General features: G+C 39.4%; 1 protein-coding gene across 2 annotated transcripts in view; it reads left to right on the top strand.

The window, feature by feature from the left end:
* The window catches only part of CCSER1 (coiled-coil serine rich protein 1), a 615,589-nt gene that overhangs the window by 427,903 nt on the left and 166,022 nt on the right, over window positions 1-21,664 (top strand). For both annotated transcript variants that reach the window (XM_060187734.1, XM_060187733.1), the window contains exon 7: window positions 11,967-12,050. In XM_060187734.1, coding sequence (XP_060043717.1) covers window positions 11,967-12,050 — 84 coding nt within the window. The remainder of the gene's footprint in view (window positions 1-11,966; window positions 12,051-21,664) is intronic.

The following is a 21,664-nucleotide window of genomic DNA, read 5'->3' as shown; positions in this document are numbered from 1 at the left end:
AACAAAGACCCAAACCTAAAGATCAGAGCTCTGCTCAGCTCAGGTTTATGGTGGGATTAAATCTGGGACCTTGATGCTTCAGACTTCTTTGTATAACCATTCTGCTGTCTCCCTAGCTCTAGAGAAGCTTTGGAGAACCCTTTAGCAGACACACATTTTGGCTTTCAGTTTTTTTGTTGTTGTTTTGTTTTTAGGTACAGAGAGAAATTGAGAAGGGAGGGCATGATAAGAGAGGGAGAGACAGAGAGATACCTGTAGACCTGCTTCACCACTGCTGAAGCTTTTGCCCTGTAGGTGGGATCAGGGGCTTGAAAGCAGGTACCTGTGCATTGTAGTATGTGTGCTTAACTAGGTGTGCCACCACTTGGCCCACTGTCTTTCAGTTTTTAAAAGTTACCAGCAGTGACCTACTGTCGCTAGCAAAGAATTAGAGCAAGGACTCACTCTGAGAGTGTCGGGATTAAGCAATAATTTTTTACTTATTTTTAGATGCCAGAGAAAGGTCACAGGAGTCAAACAACACACAGTCAACCCTATACCCTCTCCTTACTTAGTAGCTGTTCACAGGTAAGGCTCACGAAGTAGTAACCATCCACTGTGTTGCCAGGGATGAGGACTTTTGTCTGCTGGTGTGACCAGATGAGCAAGGGGGCCTGGAGCTGGGGAATCGGTTACTTAGCTTAGTCACCTGTGCTTTAAGTTTTTAGCAGCACTGGCAGCATCCCGGTCAGTAACGGTGGAAGTGCTTCATACAACTGGTTTCTGAGCCTTTACTTATACTTAGCTTGCCTCTGGTTTTTAAGGTATACATATGTTTCTGTCTTTATCACACTATGCAGGTGCACTATGGTTACTATACTACTAGAGTTACATGTTCACTACACCTACCCACCAGCACTTAACAGTTCCAAGGATTGAACAGCATGCTTTCACTCCAGTGTGGCACTATATAATGTGTAGGTTTCTCTCATGAAAAGCTGCAGTGTCGAGTTGAAGGTCAACAGCAGTTGGCAACATCCAGGCCTTGGCGCCAGTGTTTTGACTAGAACCACTTTTCAGCCTTTGTCTTTGGAGATGGTTGGAATTTAGGAGTCTCTTTTGAGGCCTTTGATGCCATGATTCATTATGGGAGACTCACAAGACAAGGTTCCAAAAAAAAAAAAGAAAGAAAAGTCCCTTACCTGTGGGATAAATCTACATAAGTTTCAGATAGCCTTTCAGGTTAAATTTCTCAGATCTGAGACTTAATGGTCTTCCTCTGGTGTTAGCAGAAAAACCCCTCCTTACTGTACAGCTGTTGATTAGAACACATGTTCTCTTCATGGGACTTTACTGGCTGGGAGAAGAGGAACCTGGTGATCCAGGCATGCCAGGTTCATTCACCCAGAATTTATCAGCAAGAAGAGTGGTTCCCACTGGTTGGGTCTATATCAGGGTCTCTGGCGGGGTGATCTCCAGGGGAAAGGTAACAGACTGGTTCTTTCTTGCTCGCGACAGAGACAACAAGAAATAAAAGACACCGGGGAGAGTTGCAGTGTGCTCAGATCTCAAGTCTCAGGTCCCAGGTCTCGTTTATTAGCAGGTGGACATGAGTTAAATAGAAAATCAAACAAAGGGAATTATTGAAATATGTCAGAAATTACAGGTTTCTTAAATAACAGCTTGCCCTTATGGTAGGGGGCTGGTATGACAGGAATTGATGAGATAAAAGACAGTTATTCTCCATGACGCAAGCAACTTAATTATCCAAAGGTATTTGAGAGAAGCATAGGGGTTAAACCAGTAGGGTGAGACAGAGAGAAGATAGATATCAAAAGGCCATATTGCTTGGAATTTCTCTTGTCTGGGGTCTGAGGTGTATGATGGAGTGTGTGATAAGGTGTGTTCTTCTGTGATCAGAAGGTAAGGTGACTTTGAGTAAGTGAATCTTAAAGTAGGCGGCCATGTGGTCTGCAGTTAATGGGGAGAAGTGTTGAGGTTTCTGTGGGCCTGAAAGTCAAGAAGGAAAGAACTAAGTCTGAGTTTCTCCCCTTTTGCTCACCTCGGTTGAGAGAGACTAACCAAGAGGGTATCTTCTCAGACCTCTATCCAAGGATGGGAGAGTTCTCCCTAAGCTCTATCAAACTTACACATAGTCCCAACAAGTCTGGTTATGTTTTTTAACTGGGGAGATGAGTTGAGAGTGCAGTACTGTTCCAGCTCTTATCCTCCAACAGGGAACCCCAGGAATAAGGAAGAAATTTTACTCCATAGACTTCAAGACTGCCTTTGCCCTGTCAAGTATCTTCTCTAAGGAAAAGTTTTCTTTTTTTTTTTTCTTGTTTTGAAAAAGTCCCAATTCTAGGTATCTCTAATTTTCATTCTTAATTTTTTTAAATTACCTTTATTTACTTATTGGAAAGACAGCTAGAAATCAGCGAGAAGGGGGAGACGGAGAGGGAGAGAGATGGAGAGACATCTGCAACCCTGCTTTGCCTCTCCTGAAGCTTTCCCTTTGCAGGTGGGGACTAGGGGCTTGAACCTGGGTCCTTATGCATTGTAACATGTACATTCAACCAGATGTACCACCACCCAGCCCCATAATTTTCCATTCTTTTAGGTAGTTAAGAGAGTGGAAATACTATCTCATGAAGTTGCAGGGCATCTGTTGACTTTAACTTGAAATAGTCTCTGTGCCAAAGAGAGAGTTTTGGGAGGCCTGTTCTAGGCATCTTGGGGAAACCTAGCCTTCATGAGATGATGTTGAACTCTGTTCCCCTCATGCTTCTTTTGGATATAGTTTTATCTTTAGTGCTTTGATCTTTGAGTTTACTTAAGTAAAATTTAGAGATGTATTTTATTCCACTAATAACTAACCAAGTAGTCAACCATGGTCTATTAAATAAATTAATATAGTTTTATTTGAATACTGAAGGGAAATAAAGTAAATTTAGAAATCTTGAAATTTTCAACTAGGATTAATATATTATGCATTTCTAAAATTAAATATATATAGTACAACCCACCTAAGAAAGTTTGATAATACCTGTGATATTTGCCAATTATATACATTTATTTAGCTGATGATGTACAATTCTACAAATATATTTAAACATATAACCAGATCTATCATGATATTAATTTTTAAAAAGCTATCTAGACAAAAATGTTTTAGGGGCATGGCTTTGTGTTGTAAACTTTCATCTTAAAAAACACTGAAGGGCTGGACTGTGGTGCACAGGGTTGAGTGCAGGAATTATTACAGTGTGCAAGCATCCCATTTCAAGCCCTGAGTCCCCCACCTGCAGAAAGGAAGCTTCAGGAACAGTGGAGCAGTACTGAATGTTTCTCTTGTTCTATCTCTTCCTTCTCAATTTCTCTATTAAAAAATAAGTAAAATGTGGGAGTCGGCGGTAGCGCAGTGGGTTAAGCGCAGGTGGCACAAAGCACATGGACCTGTATAAGGGTCCTGGTTTGAGCCCCTGGCTCCCCACCTACAGGGGAGTCGCTTCACAAGCCGTGAAGCAGGTCTGCAGGTGTCTCTCTTTCTCTCATGCTCTCTGTCTTCCCCTCTCTCTCCATTTCTCTCTGTCCTATCCAACAACAACATCAATAATAACTACAACAATAAAACAAGGGCAACAAAAGAGAATAAATAAATATCTTTTAAAAGTAAAATGTTAAATAAAATGATATTGTAATTAAAAATAAAGGACACTGAAAGCAAACATTTTCTGTGAAAATATATTTTGCAGTGGGGTTTAGGGAAGGCAGCATTTATTTCCTCACCGATTACACTGCAATGGAAAGATGACTTAGATACTTATCAGTAGTTATCTTTGGATAGCAGGTTTTGTTTATTGTTCTGCTTCTTCATTTGTTCATTTTTTAAATGTATTTTTTTAGTTTGCACTTTTATAGTTATTTGTCTTGCCTGAAGAATTTAACATAATTGGAGGCAGGGCCTTGTGGTTTGTTTGTTTTAGTGATTTAATTATGGTCTACAAGACTAAATTATAGGGACCTGATTCCAAATCACACTCACCATCAAAGTTCTGTGTCCCACAGATATCCCTACATTCAACATATATGATTTCCTCATTTTTCAAAAATCTTAGAGATAAGATTTTTTTTTTTTTGGAAAGTCCATGTATTTCAGTTTTCTGTATATCACAAATTAGTGAGTGCATCTTGTAGCTGCCTTTTACCTCCTTGCTTTCTCACTGTATGATTATATTCTGATATATTTTCAACCATTTTGAAATTAGTTTTATTAAATATCTGTTGTAATCTGTGGTGTTGGGTAGGTTCTTTATACCTCTTGTTAAGTATAATTGATAAAATGCCACAACAAAACATACCCAGAATGTTCAAGAAACTGATCTTTAACCAGAGCTTTTACTGAGCCCCTAAATCTGTACAGAAGGCCTCTTGAGCTTGAGAACACATGAAAAGATGTTAGGAAATATTTACTTTTATGCCTAATGTAGGTGTGTAAGTTGACAGATTCTCTATGCTGGAGGATTTGGAATTACCATTTGCAGTTACTTTAAATATACATTTTAGTCCAGTAATTCTATATCCAAGAAGATAATCTTAGATAAAATGAAGAAATTTGTATTTGATTCAATTCAGTTTGTATTAGCTATAGAGTGATAATGTAATACTGATTATACTATGATAGGACCATAAAAATAGAATACTATGTGTACAATTGTTCATACAAATAATGAAGGAACTCAAAAGTATATAGTAAGTTGAAATGCAAGTTGAAAAATAGTATGTATGCCATATTATCCTATGAATACACACAGAGATACCCCATTGAAAGTGAAAATAAGGATAAGATTAGTAGCCTCTGCAAGACCGGGGATTAGAGATCCAGGTAATTCTTTACTGGAAAAATGCTGCACCTGTTGAATCTTGGACTATGTGAATATGTAATCTAATTAAAATTAAATATGTACACATGTATACATATTTAAGACAGAAAAAGCAAATACATTCTTACATTCAGACTATTTCTTACCAAATCTCATGACGTTCTATAGGCAAAAATATCTAATCTGAAGTCTCCAACATGTCTCAGTATATCATTTGACTATCACATGAATATTGTGGAATCCAGTTAATTTTCTGCTTCTCTACTTATTTAAGCCAAATTAATATTTCAGATTCTTTAACTTGTAGTCTCCAAGATCTGTGCTGGTACTACGAATCCACTGCTCCTGGCAACCTTTTTTTTGTTTTGTTTTGTTTTTTTCATTTTATTGGATAGAATAGAGAGAAATTGAGAGAGGAGTGGAGGGGAGAAAGAGAGCAAAAGAGACAGATACCTTCAGTCCTGCTTGTAAAGCTTCTGCCCTGCAGGTGGGACCAGGTGCTCTAAACCGAGGTCCTTGCTCTTGGTAATATGTGTGATTAAGCAGGTGCGCCACCGCCCAGCACTAAAATTATTTCTTTCTCTTTTATTTTTTATAAGATTTTTCCTTTATGTTTTATTGGGTAGATATAGAGAAACTGAGCAGGGATGAAGAGACAGAGAGGGACAGAGACTGAAGAGACATGTGCAGCCTTGCTTCACCACTTGTGAAGCTTCTACCCTACAGGAGGGGATCAAGGGCTTGAACCTGGGTCCTTGTGCACTATAATATGAGTGCTTAACCAGGTGAACCACCACTTGGACCCCAAATATTTCTTTATTGCAAATTATGCTTAAGCCTTAGGCACACTGGCATATGAAAACTACTTGATCATGTAGAATCACAGGATTATCATATCAGTTGTGTCCTGAGGAGTCTTCTCTTTACCTTTGTGAATTGTCTTTGTGTTGGGTTTATTCTTTTGGAACATTCCATATACTTGTTCACCTGTGCCAAGTCAAAGATAAATACTTTTTTATTGTCTTCGCAATTGCAGCCTAAAGGGAATGTCTTTGAAACTCCAATAAATTTCATATTAGAGCTTTATTTAAATGACAGCTATTGCATATTTTTGTATCTAGTAAGAAAAGTTGACCATATGTTTGTTATATGTAAGCTGAGAAACCACTAACCAATGGAAAATTCAAATTTTGTTAAGAAATCAAAATAGAAGGGAGTCGGGCTGTAGCGCAGCGGGTTAAGCGCAGGTGGCGCAAAGCACAAGGACCGGCATAAGGATCCTGGTTCGAGCCCCGGCTCCCCACCTGTAGGGGAGTCGCTTCACAGGCGGTGAAGCAGGTCTGCAGGTGTCTATCTTTCTCTCCTCCTCTCTGTCTTCCCCTCCTCTCTCCATTTCTCTCTGTCCTATCCAACAACGACAACAACAATAATAACTACAACAATAAAACAACAAGGGCAACAAAAGGGAATAAATAAATAAAATAAAAAATAAATAAAAAAATAAAAAAAAAGAAATCAAAATAGAGTGAAATATGGGAAGGCAAAGCACTGATATCACATATCAACTATAGAAATTCACTATAAAGAAAACACCTTGCATTTTCATTTTGAGAAAACACAACCAATACAGTATGGAATTCAAATTAGTAAGGCTTTTGAACTATCCCAAAATGCAAAGAGTTAGACTTTCTTTTGACACTGACTCATTTCCCACTATGACCAGCAATCACAGGATATGTTCCATTTAAGGAGGGGTGTGGGAACTGGGCATCGGTGCACCCAGTAGAGCACACATGTTACCATGTCATAGGACCCAGGCTCACATTCTCACCTGCATGGGGAATAACTTTACAAGGGACAGAGCAGTGCTGCAGGTATTTCTTCATCATCATCATCATCATTATCATCATCATTATCATCATCATTATCATCATCATCATCATTATCTTCTTCTTCTTTCTCTTCCTCATTTTATCCTCCTCCTCCTCCTCCTCTCTTTCTCTCTCTCTCTCTCTCATTCCTCTGTCCCATCCTCTGTGAAAAGAAAAATGAAAAAAATTATGTGCATATTAATGGCTTCATTAATTCCTTACATAAGTATGAATAACATCCAGTGGTCAGCACTCTGGACAGTAGGAAGTCAGGAGGTTTGTTTGTTGCTTTTTCTAGTCTGTCCCTGATGAAAGACACAGAATGGATTTCAAGAGTCTGTTCATTAAAACCAACAAAAATGTTGGTCCATACTCCCAGATAGATAAAGAATAGGGAAGCTTCCAATAGAGGGGATGGGACACAGAACTTTCAAGGGAGAGATAATTAATGGGTGTGTACTATAACACTATGGCACTAAATACTAATACTACAAACTTACTGTATCTAGCAAGCACACTTACTCTATCTTAAGTGTACTTAAACAAATAACTTTATTTATTTTTTTATTTAAGAAAGGATAAATTAACAAAACCATAGGGTAGGAGGGGTACAACTCCACACAATTCCCACCACCCAGTCTCCATATCCCACCCCTTCCCCTGATAGCTTTCCCACTCTCTATCCCTCTGGGAGCATGGACCCAGGGTCATTATGGGTTGTAGAAGGTGGAAGGTCTGGCTTCTGTAACTGCTTCCCCACTGAACATGGGCATTGACTGGTCTGTCCGTACTCCCAGTCTGCCTCTCTCTTTCCCTAGTAGGGTGGGTCTCTGGGGAAGCGGAGCTCCAGGACACATTGGTGGGGTCTTCAGTCCAGGGAAGCCTGGCCGGCATCCTGATGGCATCTGGAACTTGGTGGCTGAAAAGAGAGTTAACATACAAAGCCAAACAAATTGTTGAGCAACCATGGACCCAAAGCTTGGAATAGTGGAGAAGAAGTGTTAGGGGGATACTCACTGCAAACTCTAGTGTACTTCTGCTTTCAGGTATATATTTTGCAGTAGTTTATGGATACGTGTGGACATATGTTCTCTCTCACAGAAACTGATGTATATCTAGGTTTTGGGACTTTGTTAGAAAGTGAACCACCTGAGATGGAATTAGAGTATACTATGAAAGGAAAGGTCTCACCCGAGTAATGAAGCTGAAGGGTTGTCATTCCACACGTGAAGTCTCTGGACACAGTCTGAAGTGAAGCATGTTGAGGTGGCAATAGTTGCGTTGTTGATTATGTTGTGATCGGCAGATGCAATATTATTTGGTTTGGATTGGGAGAGGCATACGGGAAAGTGGGCCCTATCTAATGGTTCCAGGACTGGGGGAAGTAGAGGCTCTATAGTGGAGATGTGAGGTTCCTGCTGTCTTAGGGTTCAAAAAGATAGTTAATGTTATCATCACATTATTTGGTAATTGGGTTAACTTTGGAAAGTTCTTTTGTTATGGTTTGCTGTACAGTACCCAGTATCTTGTATATAGCTGTGCTATTGGTTGCTTCTGATCTACTTGGTCTAGGCTTTTGAGAGAGTCCGCATATCAAATACACAGCCTATTTATTAAAAAGATTCACTCTGTGTTTTAAAAAAACTTTGAGATATACAATTAATTTTTCTCCTCTCATATTAATTAGCTAGTGATTTATATGACTACATTTTACTAGGAGTGTACATAAACACCATTCCCACCACCAAAAAAGCAAATGACCCCATCCAAAAATGGGCAGAGGATATGAACAAAACATTCACCTCAGAGGAGATCCAAAAGGCTAACAAACATATGAAAAACTGCTCTAGGTCACTGATTGTCAGAGAAATGCAAATTAAGACAACACTAAGATACCACCTCACTCCTGTAAGAATGGCATACATCAAAAAGGACAGCAGCAACAAATCCTGGAGAGGTTGTGGGGACAGAGGAACCCTTTTACATTGCTGGTGGGAATGTAAATTGGTACAGCCTCTGTGGAGAGCAGTCTGGAAAACTCTCAGAAGGCTAGACATGGACCTTCCATATGATCCAGTAATACCTCTCCTGGGGTTATACCCCAAGGACTCCATAACACCCAACCAAAAAGAGGTGTGTACTCCTATGTTCATAGCAGCACAATTCATAATAGCTAAAACCTGGAAGCAACCCAGGTGTCCAACAACAGATGAGTGGCTGAGAAAGCTGTGGTATATATACACAATGGAATACTGTGCAGCTATCAAGAACAATGAACCCACCTTCTCTGATCCATCTTGGACAGAGCTAGAAGGAATTATGTTAAGTGAGCTAAGTCAGAAAGATAAAGATGAGTATGGGATGATCCCATTCATCAACAGAAGTTGAGGAAGAAGATCTGAAAGGGAAACTAAAAGCAAGACCTGACCAAATTGTAAGTAGGGCACCAAAGTAAAAACCCTGTGGTGAGGGGTAGATGTCTATGCAGCTTCCTGGGCCAGTGGGGGGGTGGGAATGGGTGGGAGGGATGGGTCACAGTCTTTTGGTGGTGGGAATGGTGTTTATGTACACAAATAACTTTATTTGACCCATATTTATTTATATTTAGCACAGGAGTCTGTACAACCTCTGAGTTCCTTTGGTCTGAGCTCATAGTTCCTGGTCACAGCTGGGAACATTCTAGGCTGCACTCATTTTAGGACCAGTCTTCCTGGAGTTGCAGAGTAGGCTGACCCAGCCCCCCTTTGGAGAGTGGGGAAGTCCCTACAACTGCTGCTTTGAAGGCAAGGTCATGGAGAGGCCACAGAGGGTTTATGATCATGTTCCTGATGGAAGTGACCAGTGATGGAGAGAGGGATCTATTAGAGGTCTAGCCCATCCTATCTATGTGGGAATGAAGCATTTCCTGATTAGAGCCCCAGATGATGGGGTAGCCTGGTAACTGACCAAAAAGGCCACTATTAAGTGAGCCTCTTGCCCTTATCCAGATCTTGCAGTCCTTTCTCTGATAAAGAATATTTTAATGTAACTTTTGTTAATTTATGATGCTTTCCTAATTCCTCCTCTAGTTCACCCAGTTATTATGTTCCTACCTCACTGGAGTACTTCCTCACTACTAAGAGCCCCTGGATAGGTACACAACTAACAGCTAAATCCAATAACTTCTTTGAATTTCACCAACTTTTCATAATGTCCTCTTGATTATTTTAGTTTTTATTCTCCATTTTATCATATTCTATATAGCCTACTTGTTTCCCTAGCAACAGATCTCTACCAATTCTCAGAGTTTCTTTTCCTTTGATGACCTTGACTTAGTCATATTTTCACAAAATATAACTCACTTGGGATTTGTCCTAAGTTTTTCTCATGCTTAGTCTGCAGTCAGGACTTGGGGGACAATGGCATAGTAATGGGGCGGGGGGTAAATCCTATGTTCAATCATACTATTATAAAAGTGTAACACACTATTTCCATGTTGTAAGTCACTTGGTTAAAGGTGTATTTGCCAGATTTCTCAACTGTAGTTACCTTTCTCCCTTTTCACTGTGCTTTTAAATCAGTCACTAGTCAACACGTTTCTGATTCTGAGGTGGGCAAGTATTTGTTAGGTGAAACATCCATGACCAACACTGTAAAAAACAAGTTAACTGAGGTGGAAAGTGTGCATTTTTCTGAGGAAACAAGAAAATTTAAAGGGAAGACACACTGGATGAAATTTTTTTTTTTAAATTTTTTATTTAAGAAAGGATTAGTGAACAAAAGCATAAGGTAGGAGGGGTACATCTCCACACAATTCCCACCACCCAATCCCCATAACCCACCCCCTCCCATGATAGCTTTCCCATTCTCTATCCCTCTGGGAGCATGGACCCAGGGTCGTTGAGGGTTGCAGAAGGTAGAAGGTCTGGCTTCTGTAATTGCTTCCCCGCTGAACATGGGCGTTGACTGGTCGGTCCATACCCCCAGTCTGCCTCTCTCTTTCCCTAGTAGGGTGTGTCTCTGGGAAAGCTGAGCTCCAGGACACATTGGTGGGGTCTTCAATCCAGGGAAGCCTAGCCAGCATTATTTATTTGTATTTGATAAGGCAGAGAGAAACTGAGAAGGGAGGATGAGAGAGAGAAACACTTACAGCATTGCTTAACCACCAGTGAAGATTCCTGCCTGCAGGTGGGGACTGAGGGGTTGAAACCAGTTCTTTGCACATGGTAACATGTGCTTTCAACCTGATATGCCATCACCCAGCTCTGAAAATATTTCTAGTAAATATAATGATCAGGTGTCTATATCAAAATAACCTCAAAAGAAAGAAAAATAACATATAAACAAACTATTTGAAAAACCACTTTAGAAAACAAGATATAATACTGGCCAGTAGGAACATAAAAATTGTTCAATGCCACTAATCATTCATTGAAATGAAAGTTAAACACACAATGGGTTGTCACTACACACCTAGGGAATGAGTAAAAAGTTTTAAAAACTGGCAATAACAGCTTAATACCATTACAAACCTTCTTGAGATGCAGGGCAAATAAGAGTGCAAAATGTTACAACCCCTAGCAAGACTTTTTTCGTTTAGAGTGTTAACATAGTACTACACAGAAACTTAAAGCAGGAACTTACTGATTTCATAGTTTGGCATTCAAAAAGGAGAATTATAAGCACATCTAAGAGAAAAGATGTTCATATTTTTAATGAGATGCATTTGAAATGAGAAATAATAATGTGACTAATTTCTCAGCTAACTACTGGGTTTTCGGGAAAGCTATTACGTATTTTGCTGTTTCTGTATGTGAAAATGTTCCGTAGTTTTCTGACAGCCCACTGTTTCTAAGGAAGGGATATCTCATTATATTTAGCTTTTCTAGACTCATATTTCATTTACTTTAATCTTCATTAGAAGAATCAGATGCTGGGGAGTCGGGCGGTAGCGCAGTGGGTTAAACACACGTGGCACAAAGTGCAGGGATCCCCGTAAGGATCCCGGTTCAAGCCCCCAGCTCCCCACCTGCAGGGGGGTCGCTTCACAGGCCATGAAGTGGGTCTGTAGGTGTCTATCTTTCTCTCCCCCTCTCTGTCTTCCCCTCCTCCCTCCATTTCTCTCTGTCCTAACAACGACAACAACAGTAATAACTACAACAACAATAAAAAAAAAAGAATCAGATGCTAAATAGGGAATACTACAGTGGCTACATAAATGCATCTCTTCAATTTAATTCTATTTTCTTTGCAGAGTGCAGACATGAGCCCAGGAAGCAGCACCACTTCACTTCCTGTTAGTCCTCTTACTGAAGAGCCATCATCGTTGCCTTTCAAGGTAAAAAACAAACAAACAAACAAAACAAAAAAACCTACAAACCAAACAAAACAAAACATGAAAAGGAACTGCTATTGCTTTCTGTTGGAACACCCTTACTCAACTGACTATATTGTTTACTTGTGAAATAAACAAGTGTGCTTTGGCAATAAGGATAGCTGTGTTAGTAGGTGGGGAGCACATTTAAAATGCTTACATCTCCTTGTTCTTATGGTTACTGAATAGAGAATCAGTGAAATTTCAATTCCTGAGTTTATGGAGCCCAGTTTTTGCCTTTCTGCCAAGATTTGATTGTGATAACCTGGTGTCACATGAATCAGAAGTGCCAGGTGTTTGTTTATTTTAACCTTGTTTTAAACAATTAATTTAGGTGGACTGCCTTTCCCCTAACTGAGAAGTAAAGTCTTCATTTACTGGTTAGATGCTCATCTATGACTCTTATTCATGATTATTATTTTTTGCACCCATTAAAATAAAAATAATGACAGAAACATTGCTAGAATCAGGAAGTGGAATGTGTAAACATTCAGTTAAGCACAAGGTATTTTAAAAATAGTTGAGGACATAAATAACTATTTTAGTAGTAATATTAGTCGAATCCTCCTTTTGATGTCTTTATACTTGAGAAATAATGAAGAAGTCTTCTTGGATGTTATGTATGGTCAGTTGTTTATTTTAAAAACTAGAACATGTTAGTTAGCTATTTTATAACTTCACCAAAGATGTCAGGATTTTATTAGGATTATTATAAGGGCAAAGCCATAACAGAATAAGAGATAAACTCCGGAAGTTGGAAGATACCCTTATGTACATGCAACAATTTGTGTTTAGTTGGACTGGTAAAGATAAGTTGACACACATTTTGTAAGTTCAGTATACATTTTTGACTTTTGTGTTTTATCATAAAATAGTATATATTTTTCCTATGAAGACTGCATCTTTTAAAATATTTTTATTGATTTAATTATGATCAACAAGTCTGTTGGATAAGAGGGGTAAAATTCTACACAATTCCCACCACAAGGGTTCCACATCCTATCCCCTCCATTGGAAGCTTTCCTACCCTTTATCCCTCTGGGAGTATGGACCCAGAATCACTATGGGGTGCAGAAGGTGGTGGGTGATCTGATTTCTGTAATTGCTTTTCCATTGGACCTGGGTGTTGGCAGGTCAATTCATACTCCCAGCCTGTTTCTGTCCTTCCCTAGTGGGGCAGGGCGCTGGAGAGGTGGGGTTCCAAGAAACACTGGTGAAGTTGTTTGCCCAGGGAATTCAGGATGGCCTCATGGTAGCATCTGCAAATTGGTGGCTGAAAAACATTATAAACCAGAACAAATTGTTTAATATTCAGGAACCTAAAGGCAAGAATAGAGCAGATTAAAATTAGGGTCTCTGGGAGTCAGGCTGTAGCACAGTGGGTTAAGCGCAGGTGGTGCAAAGCTCAAGGACTGGCAGAAGGATCCCGGTTCAAGCCCCCTGCTCCCCACCTGCAGGGGATTCGCTTCACAGGTGGTGAAGCAGATCTGCAGGTGCCTATCTTTCTCTCCCCCTTTTTGTCTTCCAACCCTCTCTCTACTTCGCTTTGTTCTATCCAACAATGACGACATCAATAACAATAACTACAACAACAATGAAAACAAGGACAACAAAAGGGAAAATAAATAAATAAATATAAAAATTTTAAAAAAAGATTTAGTGTCTACATTTTTGAAAAAGCTAGGAAGTCTACTTTAGGTATATTCTAAAGGGCTCAAACATCTAACTCAACTTATAGCTTATACTTATTATAGTGACTGAGTGTCTACATTCCAAGGCTGCTATCTCAGCAAAGTAGATTATTAGTTTTCTAATAGATACTGATGTTTTTGCTTAATGACAGTAATTGTTAGAAGTTTTATTTTTTTTGCATCAGAGAGTTGTTAAATGCTAAATAATGCCCTAGCATTTATTGGATAATATGCCTTTAGTATTCTACAACAAACAGAGAAAATAATTCTAGTGTTTCAAAGTTCAGTGTTATTTGGTATTTCCATTTTATGTCTTGCTTGGCAAAAATTGCATAAGAATCATATCTTTGGCTACAGCTAATTGAATTCTTAAAGTATCACCAGGAATTAATGATACTGATCATTGAGAGTAAATGACTTTTTAAGGGTGAGCAAAGTGAAGGTCAGATATATCCTCACATCTGCTGATATAAAATGAATAGAAACACTATCTTCCTGGTTTCTCTCATTCTGGAGGATCAATATTGCTGCTATGTAAATGTGTCTGTGTGTATGTGTGTGTTTTAATTTTTTTATATAAAGGAAACATTGACAAAACCATAGGATAAGAGGGGTACAACCTCACACAGTTCCCAACACCAGACCTCCATATCCCATCCCCTCTCCTGATAGCTTTCCTATTGTTTAACCCTCAGGGAGTATCGACCCAAGATCATTGTGAGATGCAGAAGGTTGAAGGTCTGGATTCTGTAATTGCTTCCCCGCTGAACATGGGCGTTGACAGGTTGATCCATACTCCCAACCTGTCTCTCTCTTTCCCTAGTGGGGTGGGGCTCGGGGGAGGCAGAGCTCCAAGGCACATTGATGGGGTTGTCTGTCCAGGGAAGTCTGGTTGGCATCCTGCTAGCATCTGGAATCTGGTGGCTGAAAAGAGAATTAACATACAAAACCAAACAAATTGTTGAACAGTCATGGACCTAAAGGCTGGAATAGTGCAGATGAAGTGTTGGGGGGTCCTCCATTTTGAAGATAGCTAGTAGTCATATTTTAGTTATATTTCAAAGGGCCTGTAGCTATACTAGTGTTTTTGTTTTTTGCCTGACCCTGAAATCTAATATGCAGGTGGATCCTAATTATTGTCTGGAGAGATGATATTATGGCTGGGAAAAGGACCAGAAAGCTGGATCAGGGAAGAGAGTAGTTCCCTAATATGGGAAAGAAGTATAAATAACAATATTTATACTTCTTTCCCATATTTGGGGTGTCAGTGTTTTTATGAGCAGATGGAAGTTCCAGGTGCTTATAATATATGATACTGGTTTTTGATGGCTAATATAGTTGTTAGTACCTCTTACTTTACTAAGTTTGTGGAAGGCATACTGTTTACATTTCTGGTAAAGAAATCATCTAATACTAAATCATTCTTTTTGCATTTGAAAGTACCTAAAATTAAAGTTTGAAAATTATGAAATAAAACTCGTATGTTATATTTCTGGTCAGTGAAATTGCTCATCTGGGTAGTGTGCTGCTTTACCATGTACACGACCTGGTTTTAAGCTCAGCCTCCACCACATTGGAAGGGGCTTTAGCGCAGCTCTCTGAGTCTGTCTCTCTCTCTCTGCATGTCGCTTTGTCTCTGTTTCTTTGCCTCTCTGCCTCTTTTGCTGTCTCTCCCTCCCTCTTTCTGTCTCTGACTCCCTCTCTGTCTGCCTCTCTGAAAAAGTGATATAAGGCCCTAATGATGACAAAAACAAAACAAACAGTAAAAAAAAAAAAAGGGAGTCAGGTGGTAGCAGTCGGTTAAGTGCTGGTAATGCAAAGCACAGGTGGCACAAAGCACAAGGATGGTGTAAGAATCCCGGTTCGAGCCCCCAGCTCCTCACCTTCAGGGCGTCACTTCACAAATGGTGAGGCAGGTCTGCAAGTGTCTATCTTTCTCTCCTCCTCTCTGTCTTCCCCTACTCTCTCGATTTCTCTCTGTACTATCTGGCAACAACAACATGAATAACAACAACAATAATAACCACAACAATAAAACAACAAGGGCAACAAAAGGGAATAAATAAATATAAAAAAGGACTCATACATTTTTTCTCTTTTTTTTCTACCAGTCATCTGGTAAATAACTTATTTTAATCCTTCTATAAACATAAAATGTGTGGAAATGACACTGTGTTGCAGTGCACTGTAACTTCATAAATGTGTTGAGAGAACCTCGGTACATTGAAGACCTTTAATGTGTCTTAACAACCATATCCTGAAAAAACTTGCTAATGCATTCAATTTGTACCTAAAACCATTTAAAATTATACATGGCCAATGATAACTAAGATAAAAGCTGTCATTTCCCCTCTTTCCATGTCAGTGTGGCAGGTCTTTTTCATGGGCAAGTGAAATCAGCCTTCTATCACTCTTCTGCTTCCTTTACTTTACTTTTCTTTTTTTTTAAATTTATTTATAAAATGGAAATATTGACAAGACCATAGGATAAGAGGGTTACAGTTCCACACAATTCCCACCACCAGATCTCTATATCCCATTCCCTCACTTGAAAGCTTTCCTATTCTTTATTCCTCTGGGGCATTCCTTTTCTAGACATTATGAGTGCTCAGAACCATGTCATCTGCTGTCCTGTTAGCGAAGCTCCTAAAACATTAGCTTTGATGGAAATTGGAGACACTTGACTACCCTTCTCTCTGGGAATAAATAGGGTTGCTAAAAGAAAAGTGTGCTCTTCCTTTTCTTGGTCCATTTTGGAAGTACTCATGTAATAATTGGAAAAAGATATGGTTTAAGTGCATATAAGATGAAATCTTTTCAATATATACTGTCTTAAGAATGACATTCAGATTAAATATATTTTAACCATGCCATTTAAAACAAAGAAAAATGATGTACTGTAAATTACTGTAATTACTTTTCTTTTTTTAAATTTTTTTTTTTTTTTTTTACTGGATAGAGACAGCCAGAAATCTAGAGGGAAGGGGGTGATAGAGAGGGAGAGATAGAGAGATACCTGCAGTCCTGCTTCACCATTCGCATAGCTTTCTTCCTGCAGGTGGGAACTGGGGGCTCGAAACCAGGTCCTTTCACATTGTTACATGTGGGCTCAATCAGGTGCGCCACCACCTGTTCCCTGTAATTACTTTTCCAATTGCATTTCTACCAATATTCCTGACTAGAGTGTTAGATGAGAAATTAATTCTTACTACTGATATAACAAAATAGGCTTTATTACATTAAATGTGGGGAAAAATTGTATAGGAGTCAAGAAGTTTTGCAAGAGAGGTAGGCTAAACCTTCATAATACATGAATTAAAGAGGATACATCTTGTTTGAGGCTTTTTTTAATCTTCCTGTTATAAGCAGTGTTGTTTTATTGTTTTAGTTATTATTGTTGTGTTATTGATGTCGTTGTTAGATAGGACAGAGAGAGATGAAGAGAGGAAGGGAAGACAGAGGCAGGAGACACCTACAGACACCTTACAGACCTGCTTCACCGCCTGTGAATTGACTCCTCTAGGATGCTTGAGCCAGTCCTCACACTTTGTGCCACATATGCTTAACCCACTGCTCTACCGCCTGACTCCCATTAAAAATGGTGTTTTTAATGACATTTAGAATTGGGGTCCAGTCTTCAACTTAATTTTTGAAATCAATGCAATCAGATTTTCACTGAAAGATAATCAAGGCATCTCACCATACAACAGTGCAGCTCCTATTAAATTCCTTGCACTAAGCATTTAGAAGTCACTGTTATAATATTCTGCTGTGTTTGCTTAGAAAACTGAAGACATTTTCTACAAAAAGTGAGCGGCAGAGGGTGGTAGTACACTTGGTTGAACACACATGTTACATGTGCAAAGACCCAAGTTCAAGCCCCCTGGTCCCCAGGGAGAAAGCTTTGTGACTTGTGAAGAAGGGCTGACTGTCTCTAGCCAATAAATAAATAAAGATAATAAAAAATTTAAAAATAGTCATTTTGTTTCCCATATGTCAACTGCAAGGTCTAGAAATTTGTTAACTGTATTTCAGACATAAATAATTAATTAGTAACTACAAATGATTGGCTTATTCACTAGCAACTACAACTGATTAGCTACTAACTGCAGCTAATTTGTCAGAACTGTCCTTACCATCCTTTCTTGTATTCCTGATGGGTGGTAAAATTTTGCCTTGCCTCTTCATAGGAAATGTGTCCAAGTCAGACTCTTGGTATTGAAACATTTCTAAGAAAGATATTTAAATAATTGTAGAGAACATTGCCATGGATCTATATCTGGATGCAAAAGGCAAGTGTAAAAATCTGATTTCCTTTTTTTTTATTTATAAAATGGAAATATTGACAAGACCATAGAATAAGATGGGTAAAATTCCACACAATTCTCACCACCAGAAATCCATATCCAATCTCCTCCCTTGATAGATTTCCTGTTCCTTATCCCTCTGGGAGTGCAGAAGGTGGAATGTCTGGCTTCTGTAATTACTTCCCTACTAAACATGGGTTTTGGAAGGTGGATCCATACTCCCAGCCTGTCTTTCTCTTTACCTGGTAGGGCAGGGATCTAGGGAGGTGAGGCTTCAGGGCACATTGTTGGGGTTGTCTGCACAGGGAAGTCACATTGGCATCATGGTATTTGACCCTCTCTTTTACTTATTTATTTACTTTAAAAAGGAGACCTTAACAAACCATAGGATAAGAGGGGTACAACTCCATACAGTTCCCACCACCAGATCTCCATATTGCATCCCCTCCTCTGATAGTTTCCTATTTTTTATCCCTCTGGGAGTATGGACCCAAGGTCATTGTGGGTTGCAGAAGGTGGAAGGTCTGGCTTCTGTAATTACTTCCCCGTTGAACATGGGTGTTGACTGGTCGATCCATACTCCCACCCTGCCTCTCTTTTTCCCTAGTAGGGCGGGGCTCTGGGGAAGCGGAGCTCCAGGGCACATTGGTGGGGTCATCTGTCCAGGGATGTCTGGTAGCATCACGCTAGCATCTGGAATCTGGTGGCTGAAAAGATAGTTAACATATAAAACCAAACCAATTGTTGAACAATCATGGGCCTAAAGGTTGGAATAGTGCAGATGAAGTATTGGGGAGTCCTCCATTTTGTAGATAGCTAATAGACATATTTTAGTTATATTCCAAAGGGCCTGTAGCCATACTAGTTTTTGTGTTTTTTTTTTTCCTCCTTAAGCCTGAAATCTAATATGTAGGTGTATCCAAGTTATTGACTGGAAAAGGGACAGAAAGTTGGATCAGGGAAGAGGGTAGCTCCCTAATATGGGAAAGGGGTATAAATATTGTTGACTGTAAACTCCATCAATTTGATTTGGTCTGGGGCCCATATTCAGCTTAGGAGCCTATGTAACCTCTGCATCCCTGTAGATCTGAGTTCACATTCTGTGGTCATGAGTAGGAACATTCCAAACTGCCCCAGTTTCAGAACCCATCCCATGCTCATGGATTGGAAGAATTAGTATCATCAAAATGAATATTCTCCCCAAAGTCATATACAAATACCCATCAAAGTTCCACCAAGCTTCTTTAAGAGAATAGAACATAAACTGCAATAATTTATCTGGAACAAAAAACACCTAAAGTTGCCAAAACAATCTTAAGGAAAAGAAACAGAAATGGAAGCATCACACTCCCAGATCCTAAACTATAAGGCCATCATTATCAAAACAGCCTAGTACTGGAACAAAAATAGGCACACAGAACAATGGAACAGAATTGAAAGCCCAGATCTAAACCCCCACACCTATGGACATCTAATCTTTGATAAGGGGGCAAAAATATTAAATGGAAGAAGGAGGCTCTCTTCAATAAATGGTGCTGGGAAAAGTGTGTTGAAACATGCAGAAGAATGAAACTGAACCAACTTATCTCACCAGAAACAAAAATAAACTCCAAAGGGATCAAGGACCTGGAGGGTAGACCAGATATTATTAAATACTTAGAGGAAAACATTGGTAAAACACTTTCCCACCTAAACCTCAAGGACATCTTTGGTGATACAAACCCAATTGCAAGGAAGACTAAAGCAGAAACAAACCAATGGTACTACATCAAATTGAAAAACTTCTGCACAGCCAAAGATACTATCACACAAACAAGGGGACACCTCACTGAATGGGAGAAGATATTCACATGCCATACATCAGACAAGAGACTAATAACCAAAATATACAAAGAACTCAGAAAACTTAGCAACAAAAAAGCAAATGACCCCATCCCAAAATGGGCAGAGGATATGAATGGAACACTCACTACAGAAGAGATCCAAAAGGTTAACAAACACATGAAAAATCAATTTTCCCCCACTCATATTGATTAAATAGTGATTTATATTACTACAAATTAATAGGAGTGTACATAAAACACCCAACCAAAAAGATATTTGTACACCTATGTTCATAGCAGCATGATTCATAGCGTTGGCAGGTCGATCCATACTCCCAGCTTGTCTCTTTCCCTAGTAGGGCAGACCGCTGGGGAGGACACACTAGTAGGGTCATCTCTCCAGGAAGGTCCGGTTGGCATCATTGTAGCAGCTTAAACCTGGTGGCTAAAAAAAGAGTTAACATATAAAGCCAAACAAATTGTTGACTAATCACGAACATAAAGGCAGGAATATTGTAGATGAAGATTTGGGGTCTCTGTTTTGAAGATAGCTAATAGTCTTATTTTAGTTATATTCCAAAGAGCCCGTGACTATACTAATTTTTTTCCTGAGCCTGACATCTGATATGCATGTGGATCAAGTTATTGTCTGGGGAGATGATATCATGGCTGGAAAAAGGGCTAGAAAGCTGGATCAGGGAAGAGAGTAGCTCCCTAATATGGGAAAGGTGCATAAATATTGTTGACTGTAGACCCCATCAGTTAGATCTGGGGCCCATATTCAGAAGCGGTATTTTAAGGCATATCTATGTTTTTTCCTACAACTTTCAAAAAAAGTAGCAAGCTTATGATTGTTTTTTATTTTTATTTATAAAAAAGGAAACACTGACAAAAACCTTAGGATAAAAAGGGTACAACTCCACACAATTCCCACCCCTAGAACTCTGTATCCCATCCCATCCCCTGATAGCTTTCCTATTCTTGATCTCTCTGGAAGTATTGACCCAGGGTCATTACGGGGTTCAGAAGGTGGAAGGTCTGGCGTCTATAATTGCTTCCCTGCTGAACCTGAGCATTAGCAGAGTGATCCATACTCCCAACCTTTGTCTCTTTCCCTAGTGGGATGTGGCTCTGGGGAAGTGGGGCTCAAGGACACATTGGTGGGGTCATCTGCCCAGGGAAGTCTGGTTGGCATCATATTAGCATCTGGTACCTGGTGGCTAAAAAAGAGTGAACATATAGAGTCAAACAAATTGTTGACTAATCAACAATAGGCTGGAATAGTGCAGATGAAGACTTGGGGGGGGGGTCTATGTTTTATAGATAGTTAGCAATCCTATTTTAGCCTATTTTAGTTATCTTCCAAAGAGCCCATGGCTATACTAGTTTTTTTTTTCCCCTGAGCCTGACATCTGATATGCAGGTGGATCTAAGTTATTGTCTGAGGAGATGATGTCATGGATGGGAAAAGGACCAGAAAGCTGGATCAGGGAAGACAGTAGCTACCAAGTATGAGAAAGGTGTATAAATATTGTTAACTATAAACCCAATCAATTTGATCTGATCTAGGGCCCATATTCAGCTTAGGAGCCTGTGTGACCTTTGCATCCCTATAGATCTGAGCTCACATTCTGTGGTTATGAGTAGGAACGTTCCAAGCTGCCCCAATTTCATTTCACATTCAAGATGACCCTCCCAGGTATAGGGAAACTAATCATTTGACTTATTTCTTCCCATGAGTGATCTCACATTAATAC

Source organism: Erinaceus europaeus, chromosome 3 (assembly GCF_950295315.1).
Source record: "Erinaceus europaeus chromosome 3, mEriEur2.1, whole genome shotgun sequence".
NCBI classification, from domain to species: domain Eukaryota; kingdom Metazoa; phylum Chordata; class Mammalia; order Eulipotyphla; family Erinaceidae; genus Erinaceus; species Erinaceus europaeus.
The sequence above is the reverse complement of the archived record's forward strand: the minus strand, read 5'-3'. Positions and strand labels throughout refer to the sequence as shown.